Here is a 12996-nt window from a genome sequence, read left to right on the forward strand (position 1 = left end):
ATTTTGAAAGGGTTTAGGTACACCTAACTGCATAGGATTGTAGCCCTGTTCTGTGGTCAAGGGCTGATTTGATCGCTGGTGATGATGAAATGCTACCACTTAATAATTTGTTTTCAAAATGATTTCATGTAAAATGGTAGACCGAGGTGGGTGGGTGTGGAGTTGACAGTTTGGTCATGGAAGAATAAATTTGTTTAGAGACTAGACAGTAGAAAACAGTACCATCTCCAGGGTGGTTTCCAGACTGCAAGCTCTACAGTGGTTGGAGGTGGTGTAAAATGCTTTGGCTTGGCTGGCATGATCATATTCAAAATGTATATAAAATGTGGAAAGCATTTGCTGCATTATTTGTGATACAGCTATGGCCGTTCATATTGCCACCTATAACGTTCGACGTTTTCTAGTGTTCAACGTTTTCCCCTAGGCAGGGACCATTAATATTGATTGTAAGATGTGCTCTCTGTGCCCTCCTACAATCCCATTTTGGGCCAATGAGGTCACAGAAGAGATGGGAGATGATGATGTGATGAGGCTTTATTAAAAAGTAATTATTATTGGTGGCTTTGTGCAAAGCCACCAGCAGGGGGAGCAGTATTTTCTAGCTTGCACAAACTTAACAAGTCCTTGCCATGGCTGACAATTAGTTTTAAAACTAATTTAAAAACTCACTGGTGGAAGCTGAAAAAGGAAAGGGAGAACAGAAAGAAATATAAAAAGAAAAATAAGCAAAATGGGTTTAACATTAACAGAGAAGGGAGCAAAAAGCAAATAAAAAGGAAATTGCACAGGTTTGCACAAGAGCACCCGGGGTGGGGGTGGGGGTAAGGATTGTTTCAAAAGCTGTAAGGAGATTAAGATATTGAAACATCAAACTGCTGAATGAACCCTCCACATTACACTGTGGAAACAGCAGGACAGGCCTCCTAAAATGTCAAAATACAGCTGCTTCTTTTTTTGCAATGCACATGGAACGCTGTAGCACTGAAATGCAAAGATAAAACCCAAAAGAAAGCATCAGATATGTTAATGGCACTTTCAGCACAGGCAATGCGGTGTCACAACATAGGTAATACAGAAGCACACTTAGAAGATATGTAGTGAAACTGTCGTAGCATGTAATATGGAAAGGACTGAGAGATTTTAAGACAGTTCTGCTGGGATAGAAGAAGGCTAAGGCCACTGTAGAAAGGCAATGAATATATCCCAGGCAGAATGGAATTAGTTCTTCACACGCAGCAATCACTGAGAATGGGCAGTGAAATTCTAGATTCTACCACCATTATATTACAGTCAGTCAGAGAAGCTCACACTGTCAGTGCATCACATACTCTACTTAGTGATGATGTACGGCTGACTCTGTTCATCATTGTTGGTTTCAGGGGCGTAACTATAATAGGGCAAGGGGAGACAGTTGTCTTGGGGCCAACTGCCTTGGGGGGGACCCCCCAGAGGCAAGTCACATGACTGACTCCCCCAGCCAAGCACCCGCCCGGACTTTCTTCAGTTGTATTCATCCTCCAAAATTGATGTGAGTGTTAAGACCTGGAGCTACCAGAACAGCAAGTCTTTCTCTAGTACCACTAAATGACTTGCATCTTCCATATTACAAAACCTTTTAAAAATAATTTAGGATAATGTTCTATTGTGGCACATAGGTTATATATCACATCACTATGCTTTTTGTTACCACTATTCAGCCTCATTTAAGATTTCTTTACTTCATGAGCTGAGCTTCAGTGAAGGGGGCCCATTTTAAAATCTTGTCTCTGGGCCCACTACAACCTTGCTACGCCCCTGGTTGGTGTTGGGAATTCTCTCAGGTATGAAAAACCCTTTTTCATTATAGCAGAGTGCATAGAGGCACAACACAGCGGAATTTAGTTAGGCATGCGTGTACGCTAAGAGTAAAGTAACTTGGAGCCAGTTCATAGTTTCAAATCACTATATATGGCATTTATTAAAGAACTCCATTCTAGATAGGAAAGTGAGGAGTTAGGATCTCTAATCTAGCTAGCTAGCTGGATGCAGATGGATTCTGCATCTCTGTACACATGGTGCAGAGAGAGGAGAGCTTGCATGTTGCAAGGTAGAAAGAACAGGAAGAGAAAGGAAGTGGCTGGAAGGAAGGAAGTGTCCTTGAGAGTAGCAATCTACATTCCAAAGGGATAGTGTCAGAGCAGTAGAGAAGGGATGACCAATGTCTTGACCCTCTAGCCCTCTGACTCACTAGTTTGTCCTCCACCGTCTTTGAGACAAGAGACAGCGCAAAGTCCTTCACTTCCAACAGTTGGTTTATGCCGCCTGTGTCCTGAACCAAAGCCTGAAGGGTCAGCGCATCCCAATTTGGCTTGTGGCACTGGACCCCTGGTCTCCAATATTTCCCAAATGAAAACAAGGACACACTGGCGCACTTACCATAATCCCTTCTCATCATGCTTGCACAACAACCACTGCCCGAGTGTTGTTATACCCCCTGTAGTCTGTATGGATGCTACATTTAATCTACAACATCCTGCATTGCATCGGCTTTTGAAGAAGGTATGGCCATTTCCTTTTTTCTAAAACGAAAGATGTTTCATCTCATAATAGTTTTGGATTCACTTCTACCTGCAGCAACATTTACTGTCCGGAAGGGCAGTTATGCCTGGGAGGGTGAAGGGGGAAAAAATGGAAGGAAAGATAGTACACGGTATATTTTTAAAAAGCAACCCCGGGTGGGACAGTCACGTGACTTTGTCAGGTCGGCTCGGCGGAGTCATTCCCACTGTTGCCTGGTTACCCTTTTCCTGCCGGAAGTGGCGATTCGAGGCGCAGCTGCACTTCCGGGCATGCTGTTGGTTGCATCAGCCAGTGAGGCAGATCATCAGCGCTTGTTAAAGGGCTGAAAGAGGAGGAGGAGGAGGCAAGAGCCGGGATGGCGGCACCTGGTGAGTTTCGGTCCTTAGCTGCCGAGCAGTGCGATCCCTTGGAAACAGAGCGGGGCTGGGTGTTGGAAGGGGCTTCGCGGTGCGATGGTTTCCTATTTCCATGCCATATCAATGAGCAAGAGTGTCATCCTGTCAGGTCCCGATGAAAGTAGAGCTAGTAACCCAACGTGATGCCCCCACCGCCGGCGTCTCAGCCTCGGGTCCTAGTGGGGCGCTGTGATTTCATGACCCCCTGGTCATCTCTGGTGGGTCTCGTTGTGTGGGGCATTAATGCACGCTGTGATCTTATGGTGACCTGGTGCTGCAGCAGTTGATTGTGGCGGTGCTGTGGGTTGGGGTCCCCCGATAGGTAGCCCGCCCTGTCAGGTTACAGCTCTTATTGTCTTGTGCTTTCCGATGTGATCCAGTCATGACTCATCATGAGAGTCTGGTGTTGGAAGACATGGGCTTGTAGCTCCAGATGCTGTATTTACCAGAATCTGAGATTAGGTTTTTTCCAAGTTTTTTTAAAAATATGTATATATTAGAAATCAGGAGGTTATCTTAAACTCCACATCCTGTTCCTTATGAATAAATGCAGGTGTAACCTGTATTTAACCTCTACTTTTTAAGGGGGCTGTCTTTAAATTCAGAGTCGTTTTTGATTCAGGTAAGTATGGTATTACCTTTTTAAAGTTAATACTGGGATCATACTTGAGGAGGGTGTGAACCTCGGAGCCAGCTAAGTCACTGGTGTTGCATTCTGTGGCAGTTAATTGCATATGTCCCTGGCTATGTATTGTTGGAAATAATATCTTCCTTTTATCTGTTCTGAACCTACTGCTGGTCAACTTCATTGGATGAACCTGAGTTCAACTACTATATATTCTTTTAGTGTCTCTTTTCTTATGAATTAGACAGTCCCATGTGCTTTCACCTTTCCTAATAGTACTTTGACTAGATGCTCTTTCTGTACCTGTTCCAGTGCCATACATCAGTGTGGGAGTGGCCAGAAGCATTCAGAATGTTGCTGAATTTGTTGATTGATTGGACTTATTAAGGGAGCAATTGTAGAGCACTATGCATCTGGAACATGCTCCCAAATGAAATCAGAATCTCCCCCAGGGGCAGAGCCACCATTGGGCCAACAGGTTCAAAGAACCCGGGACGCTGACCAATCAGGGGCCGCGAGAGCGACCCCGACACGCCCCCCGCGTCTGACATCAGACGCGAGGGTGGTAGTTTAGCTCCTGAGTGGGGGCCGTGCGGCCCCTTTGGGAGCTAAACAAAGGCTGGTGCTGCAAAGGCAGCACCAGCCTTAGTTTAACTGCCAAAGGGACCGCGCGGCCCCTTCAGCAGTTAAACTGCAACTCTCGAACGGAGCCTCAAGGCTCCGTTCGGGAGCCAGACCACGCCCCCTGCGTCTGATATCAGACGCGGGGGGCAGAGCTAGCGGGGGCGCCCCTGATCTCCCCATCTCTGGTTGTGTTTAAATAACTCTTGAAAACACTCCTGTTTCATCAGGTTTTTAGTTTATGATGTTTTAAAGTTTTATTTATGGTAATTCTAATCTGTGTTAAATGCTTTTTTTAAGGTTTAAGTTGCTGTTTGTTTAAATTGTAAACCACACTGAGATTTTATATAGGGTGGTATATAAATGCAATCAATCAATCATTTGGAAATTGCATACAAATGCTGTGATTGATCAAATCTTGTTCTCTGAACAAGAATAAATATGAACTGAGCTAGTAGGCAAGTTTATGTCAAAGCTGCTGCATGGATCCTCTGAATCCCCCATTCAGACATGCCCAAGGGACATGTGACATGGTCCAGAGATTGTCATAGCCACATTCAGACATTATAGAGGGTAGTGACACTCATGATACAGCTCTGAAAGCAGGGAGGAAGTCCCGCTTCAGTGTTGTCACTCATCCCTTGCAGCAGGCAGCTCATAGTTATGCTGCTGTTCATGTGAAGGAGAAGCGCTGGCCTTCACAGTGATGGCACTTCCCTCTTCACACAAACAGCACTGTAACTGTGAGCAGCCAATGGGAGGGGGAAAGTGACAGTCCCGAGGTGGCAGGACTTCTTCCCCACTTTTGGAGCTTTAATTGTGAGTGCCACTGTGCTCCATAATGTCTGAATGGGATCTGTGTTGTAATTGATGTATAAACATATGACACTGCCTTATACTGGGTCAGAGCATTGATCCATCTAGTTCATTCATAATGGTCTATGCTGATTCTCAGCAGCTCCACATTTCAGAGAAGGGTATTTCCCAGCCTTACCTGGGGATGCCAAAGATTGAACCTGGGGTCTTCTGTATGCAAGGATCTGCCACTGAGCCAGTGGTGCCACCATAAAAAAAAGTTGGGGGTGGCACAGAAGGGGCAAAGTGCATTTATGGGTGGATAGCCTGTGTCCCACACATTAGATTTATGAAACAGAAAGTAGGGGCAGGTGAGGGGCAAACTACTTGTTTGACGGAGTGCACTTGCCCCCTTAGAGTATCCCTTGCACTGAACTATGGCTTGGTCTTCCTATCTCTTGTGTAATTCAGTCTCACTCTCTCTTCCTGCACTCTTTGAATGGAGGTCATAGTATGTTTTATTTTTTAAAATGTTATGTTGTGACAATGGGGCTTTATCAAGATTAATATGTCTCAAAGCATTTCTGGTGTTATGATGTGGTCATGTTACCTTGCTCAGGTCAACAGATGCTCTGTTATAACCCAGGCAGTTTCTGAATGGAAATGTTTACTTCCACATATGGTGCCAGGATAAGTCCTCAGTGCTCTTTCTATTTTAGGATTTGTAGGATGCATTTTAGTTCATGTGAAGGTAAACCAAATACCTTGATGCCAAATTGTTTTTTAAAAATATACACTTTGGCATGCCTTGACTTATGTGTATCAATAACTGGGTCTAATTCAACAACTGATAATTTTTTAAAAAAACCACCCACATCATGATCACTTCTTAAGTGGCTGTATCTGTCTATGTAATGAAGACTGCTTTTGCTCTTCTGCTTTGGTGGAATCAACCTTGCTTGCTTCCATATTTTAAACCAGGTTTGGGCACTTGAAACAGGTGTGTGGGAGGGGAGGGGAATCATGTTTTTATAGGAATAGTCAGCAGCTCAATCTGTGACATTATTTTGTCCAGTCAATGCAATCAGCTACCATACTATCTTGATGCCATACCAGATTCAGCATGCAGGACAGAACAAGATGGGGGTGGAAATGCCTCAGTTTACTGTTGTTTTGTCACATAGGCCTCTCCCTCTACAACATACAGTTGGAATGTTGTTTTGGAAATTTTAGAAATGAAAGAAAATGCAGGAACCAGTTTCTCGGGCGGTGCACTTCTACTAATAAGGTAGCAGGCCACATCATCATTCAGAGAATCATTCTTGTAGATCCACATGGCTCAGGCAATTACCGGTCCTCAGGAATGAGTGTAAAACCACATGATACATATGGTGCATGCAGTCATAGCTATATGGGATTTATCTTGAACATCATTTCTCTGGTCTCCTGTCTGGTATCCTTTTCTGCATGTATGACAGATGAAAATGACTTTGTTGCTCTTAAGAAAAAAAGTCTGATAATGGCAGAGCCATAATCAGTACTCACTAATTGAAGACTTATAACCAGGACTGAAGCGAGTCCTAGGTCTAAGTCTTCAAGCAACAACTCTAGTCATGTTTGTTCTGAATTAAGTCCCACCAAGTTCAAAGAGGCCTGCTGCATATAAGTATGCATAGGACTGCAGCTGAGACTGTAATCCTATGCAGACTTACTTGGAAGTTTGTCCTCTAGGACTTCTATGCTTAGGACCAGGCTGTGGGTGTTCAGTGTTGAAGCCTGTGAATCTGAAGTATTTTTCAAGCTGTTAAAATATTCCTTATTGCTTTCCCATTACATTCTTTGTTAGATAATCAAAGTAAACATACAGTTAAACCTTGGCATTTCCCTTTAAACACATAATTAAGTCTTGGAGGTAAATCTATAGAACAGGCTTCTCCAAACTGCGGCCCTCCAGATGTTGCTGAACTACAACTTCCAGAATACCCAGCCACAAAAAATTGTGTCTAGGGATGCTGGGAGTTGTAGTTCAGCAACATCTGGAGGGCCGCAGTTTGGGGAAGCCTGCTATAGAACTATTAATTTTTTAAAAAAGATTATCCATTTGCATACCAGAGCATATATGCAAAACCTTGTGCATTAAAACAATTCTTGTGTGCTACCAAAGTTAAACTGAATACTACAAACATGGTTTCTTGGATCACCTACATTCCAGGCAGTGGCCACTAAGAACAGTGGTTGTTGATCCCCTCTGCCTTTCCTCACCCCTGATCATTCCTGTGCCTCAGAGACAAGTGGTGGTGAGGTTCCTGACTCTCAACCTTCTTTTTGCTTGCAATGCTCTGTGGGTTGCAACCCACATTGGTTGCAACCCCTGGGCTGAACTGTTCAGTTCTCAAAACCTTCCCCAAAGGGGACCAAAGTAGAAGATACCAATCAATTTAGAAACAACAGTTCTGAATCCCTCCAGTATTCATCTGGATCCCACCCATATCCAGGAGCCAGCGTGGTGTAGTGGTTAGAGTGCTGGACTAGGACCAGGGGAGACCCGAGTTCAAATCCTCATTCAGCCATGATACTAGCTGGGTGACTCTAGGCCAGTCACTTCTCTCTCAGCCTAACCTACTTCACAGGGTTGTTGTGTGGAGAAACTTAAGTATGTAGTACACCGCTCTGGGCTCCTTGGAGGAAGAGCGGGATATAAATGCAAAATAATAATAATAATAATAATAATAATAATCTTTCACAATGTCATCAGTCTCCCAACCTGCTCCTCTCATGAGAGGCTTACCAACAAACCAAATTTATCCCCCAATAAGTAGCATGAGGTCTTGGCACCCCTCTTCCATCTCCCAAGTGAAGCTTCCCTTTGACACAGCCCCTTGGGAGGTCAGTTGCTGCCCTTGGATCAAACATCCCAAGCCCAACGCTGGAAATGTGATGCCGAGCACAGGCCTGACATTGCCAGATGTTTCTCTGCCACAGTGAAGAGTTTCCCTTGCCCAGTTGACATGTAGCTGGCTCCCGGCTCCGTCCTTCTCTTCAGCAGAACAAGGGAGGCACTGCAGGAACAGCAGTGTTCTAAAAAATGTATCCACATGAAGGGTCTTTCATTCTGTGATTTTACTGCATGGCTGTGCCTTTTCTCACAATCAGGGACCTGGGCTTGAGGGCACCCAGGGAGGAAGGCTACAGAAGCTTTCCTCACCCACAGATGAGGTGGATTGCGTGCCCAGATGATCTGCTGCTGTTCCAGGTAGTGCGGAGCTGCGGGGGCCAGGACACATCATCCTGGCCCCCTCCAAATCCCACAATATACCGTGTACTTGTGGAACCCTGGGGGGGGGGAAACGTGGTGAGCAACGGGTGGGCGCTCCCCACCCCCCGGGCAACAGGCAAGCACCCCTCAGTGTCTCATTGACACACAGTCAGTTAAACAGAGTTAAGTGAGCTCTTGGTCCCTCAGCCTCATTTCATAGCCAGGCTTCATAGCCATGTTTGCTGCTGAGGTGCTTCCAGGAGCCATAAGGCTCCTAATGGTTCTCACAGGCAGCCAAGCCCGGGCTTAGTTGCCTTAGTCCTGTCTTGGCTGCTTAGAAAATAGAAAACACTAGCCAACCCGCACAGAGCATCTGTGCTCTTTGGGCCGGCTGTATCCCCCTCTCTTGCCCCCGCCCCCCTCTCTTGCCCTCCCCTCCCCCTGCATTTTATTTTACAGTACTTAATGGGCGGCGGGGCCTCCTGCGGGCATCTGGCCTCGGTGGCTGGTTCCGCTGCCACCTAGCTGTGAGCCGCCTCTGCGGCTGGGCCCAGCGCCTCGGTGGCCTGACCCGCTGCCGGACCGAGTGCTGCCTTTGCGGCCGGGCCTGCCAGGCCCGTTGCCACTGCTTGCTGGCCTCTGCGGCCAGCCTCTTTGAGGCTGGCGACCTCTCCCCCACCACTACCTTCTTGCCCAGGCTGCCGGGCTGAGTCCCACTGCTGCGCCCGGGCCCGCCACCCGCCTCGCCTGGGCCCGCTGCTGCCTCGCCTCCGTGGCCCTGCCGGGCCTGCGGCCACCGTCGCCACCCACAGCCTGGCCTGCCGCTGGCCAAATTCAGGTGCCTCCGCAGCCCAGCCGATCAGCTGGGCTGCCGGGATGCATTTTTCCTGGGCACACCTAGGAGGGGGGAGAGAGAGAGAGAGAGAGAGAGAGAGAGAGAATGCATTATGCTTATTTCCTTGATGGTTCTTCGTGCAAATTTTTTTTAAAAAAAAAAGATTTTTGTATTCTTTCAGGTATTTCCTGGGATTCTTTGCTTCCCTCTTAACAAGGCTAGCTAGCTTTAGCATTTTTAAAATAATGTTTAACTAAATGTATCCATTTGTAGTACAGCCTCTTTCAGGAACGAGAACCTTGAAAATGAAAAACTAAGACTAAAAGCAAAGCTTAACTAGATCCCTCCCGGTCTGAAATTTCAGAGAATAAAATCGAGTAAAACTGTTTGTTACTTATCTTGCTAAACACATCACAAGGTTTCCCATCAGTGGAGGGGTGTGTGTGTGTGAAGGTATTTTAAGAGCATACTAGCCGACCCCACACAGAGCATCTGTGCGCTCTTTGGGGCTGGCGGTTACTTCTTCCCCCCCCCACTTCTGTCCCAGTCTCCGCTTCTGGGCCCAGCCGCCTCTCCTCCCCACCGCCACTTCTCCCCGCCCCACATTCTTTTCCCCCTCCTGGGCCTGGCCTCCGTGGCAGCGGCAACTAATCCTCCTGGGCACGCCTCAGCCAATCAGGCGCGTCCGCCGCCCAGCCAATCAGCTGGGCTCTGGGACGCACATTCCAAGGCACACCCAGGAGAATTATATATACTAGCCTACCCCGCACAGAGCATCTGTGCGCTCTTTGGGGCTGGTGGTTACCTTTCCCCCTGCCCCACCTTCTGCCCCAATCTCTGCTTCCTGACCATGGCCAACCGTGCCAGGCCCAGCCGCCTCTCCTCCCCACCACCATTTCTGCCCCCGCACTTTCTTCCCTCCCTCCTGGGCCTTGCCTCCGTGGCCGGGCCACCGCTGTTGCTTGCCTGCCTCCACGGCCAGACCGGGCCCACCATCACCTCTGACCTCCACGGCTGGGCCCGCAGCTGCCGCGGCGACCAATCCTCCTGGGTGCGCCTCAGCCAATCAGGTGCCTCCACCGCCCAGCCAATCAGCTGGGTGCTGGGACACACATTCCAAGGCACACCCAGGAGAATTAAATATATAGATAGTTGTATTGTGGTTATGTTTAATAGTTCATAATAACTATAGCAATGTTACCATGCAGATTTGTTTCTAAAGCAAAGAGACTTCTGCCTTTTGGCATGCACAGGCAGTTTGAACACCTCTATTTATAGCAATAGTAATTAAGCATTGTAGCCACCTAATGTCACAGCTGGGAAATGACTTAATTAAGCAGTAGTTTCTAGGGACCAGTGTGTTAGCCAGAAAAAATGTGTGTTCCTGAGGAACAATCATATGCAATCTGAAACATAAGGGTGAGGATGTTGTCATGAGCCTTATTGGCGCAATGTGATTACTGATGTGCGATGTAATTTCTCCCCATGCCCAATGCTTGCATTGTTCTGTGAACTTTGATGTGAAGGCTTTTCCTCAATCCCTGTAAAGTTCTAACATCAAAACCCTCACTTAACTGTACAATTTTTTTAAAGTATGAGCAGCAACAGGGCTGTCTGTCTCTTTACTGTGGAAGCAATGCCAAGCTTTTTTTTGCTCCGAAGCACATAGTTAGGAGCCAGCGTGGTGTAGTGGTTAGAGTGCTGGACTAGGACAGGGAGACCCGTGTTCAAATCCCCATTCAGCCATGATAGTTGCTGGGTGACTTTGGGCCAGTCACTTCTCTCTCAGCCTAACCTACTCCACAGGGTTGTTGGGAGGAAAAACTCAAGTATGTAGTACAGCGCTCTGGGCTCTTTGGAGGAAGAGCGGTATATATATATATATATAGAGAGAGAGAGAGAGAGAGAGAGAGAGAGAGAGAGAGAGAGTTTGGCGAACTCTCTCTCTCTCTCTCTATCAGGAAAAATACAAACCAATGGTAGCTCATCTACCTCCTGCCCAAAGGCTCACCCTCCTATGCAGATAGGATATCTTGTTGTTAACATTGAAAAGCAACTTGTGGGTTGATTGTGAGGATGCTAAAATGCAGTTGAGGCATATGTGACTGACAAACTGTGGAAAGCCCTCCCCCCCCAAAACCCCCTCTATTTAGTGGGGTGCAATTTGACCTTAGAAAAAGAGAAGAAAGAATTGAAGAGAAGGCATGCCCTCAACTCCTGCCTGTGGCTTCCAGCGGCATCTGGTGGTCCACTGTGTGAAACAGGATGCTGGACTAGATGGGCCTTGGGCCTGATCCAGCAAGGCTGTTCTTATGTTCGTATGTTTTTAAGAAACACAAATGAGACTTAAACTAGGTAACCTCAGAGGGTGGAATTAAACTGCTTAATGCACCCTTTCCATTCTTTAATGCTGTCTGCTAAATCACCTACAGGGAGATCTAGAGGGAATACAGGAAATATTATGGAGATCTGACCAATATTCTGGAACTCCTACCAAACGGCTCCCCTCCCCCCCCCCACTTTATGGTCAAAGCCATGCTTTTTATGTGGTTTTAAAGACTGCTTGTGAGAAATGTTGCAGCTGCTTGCTTGGGGAGGATGCAGAAAACGTGGCGTGCTGCCTATGCCCTTAGCACTGTTATCACTCGAACCATAGAGATTACATTTAAGACGTTCCTATCTCAAGTTCTCCCACCCTTTGTCCTGTATATATGAATGCAGCATCTGTGGTTCCAATCTAGTTAAGCCTTTCTACATGGAATGACCATCCCAGCTAATTACTCTGTGTGTGTGTTTTTCCCTTGTTGATAATTTTGGGGAGTTAAAGTTCATAGGTAGACCTTATATTATGAACATGGATACATGCAATTAATAAACTTCTCCCAAGCCACCTAATGGTGCAGCGGGGAAATGACTAGCAAGCCAGAGGTTGCTGGTTCGAATCACTGCTGGTATGTTTCCCAGACTATGAGAAACACCTTTATCGAGCAGCAGCGATATAGGTAGATGCTGAAAGGCATTATCTCATACTGCGTGGGAGATAGCAATGGCATATTCTTCTGTATTCTGCCTTCTGTATTCCACCAAAGACAACCACAGGGCTCTGTGGTTGCCAGGAGTTGACACCGATTCGATGGCACACTTTACCTTTAATTGGTTTTAGGCAAAGGAGCAGTGATCACCCAAGTTTCAATGCAAGTCTCAATTGAAAGAGAGGAGAGCAGTGTTCCCTCTAACAGGGATTCCCAGATGTTGTTGACTACAACTCCCAAGCAAAAGCCATTGTAGCTGGGGATTCTGGGAGTTGCCGCTGACTTGTTTGGCTGAGATGAATAGCAGTTGCCTTCAGGCAGGCAAGCCACCTAATGGCTCAGTGGGAAATGACTTGACTAGCAAGCCAAAGGTTGCCGGTTTGAATCCCTGCAGGTATGTTTCCCAGACTATGGCATGCGTGTGCACGTCGTGTTTCCCAGACTATGGGAAACACCTACATCGGGCAGCAGGGATATAGGAAGATGCTGAAAGGCATCCTCTCATGCTGCATAGGATGAGGCAATGGTAAACATCTCCTGTATTCTATCAAAGACAACCACAGCGCTCTGTGGTTGCCAGGAGTCGACACCAACTCAATGGCACACTTTACCTTTACCTTCAGGCAAGCACTCATGTAAACTGCACCTGCTCAGATCTAGATTTGCACACATATCCACTATAGCTTTGCACTGTGTCTCATACCGTGGCGTGGAGCTATACCATGACAGCTCATGATTGGGGAAATTGAGTTAGCGGAGCGCTCACCCCACTAACACCGTTTAAGGGGAAGGCTTCTTTGGCGGACTAGCCGCCAGAGAATCACCGGGCTCGCCCATGAGCCTGGTGCTTCTCATGAAGGGAAAAACCCGGACTGGAC

General features: G+C 46.9%; 1 protein-coding gene across 3 annotated transcripts in view; it reads left to right on the forward strand.

Moving 5' to 3' along the window:
* The first annotated feature begins 2778 nt into the window (after positions 1-2778).
* Positions 2779-12996, forward strand: part of CARS1 (cysteinyl-tRNA synthetase 1) — a 69032-nt gene continuing 58814 nt past the window's right edge. The window contains exon 1 of one of the 3 annotated variants that reach the window (XR_008313707.1): positions 2779-2927. Coding sequence is in view for 2 of the 3 variants with exons in the window: in XM_053285489.1 (XP_053141464.1) it covers positions 2915-2927 (13 nt within the window). In the remaining variant the exon portion in view is untranslated. The remainder of the gene's footprint in view (positions 2928-12996) is intronic. The other 2 variants (XM_053285489.1, XM_053285491.1) reach the window with 2 other exon arrangements.

This window comes from Hemicordylus capensis, chromosome 1 (assembly GCF_027244095.1).
Source record: "Hemicordylus capensis ecotype Gifberg chromosome 1, rHemCap1.1.pri, whole genome shotgun sequence".
Lineage (NCBI taxonomy): Eukaryota > Metazoa > Chordata > Lepidosauria > Squamata > Cordylidae > Hemicordylus > Hemicordylus capensis.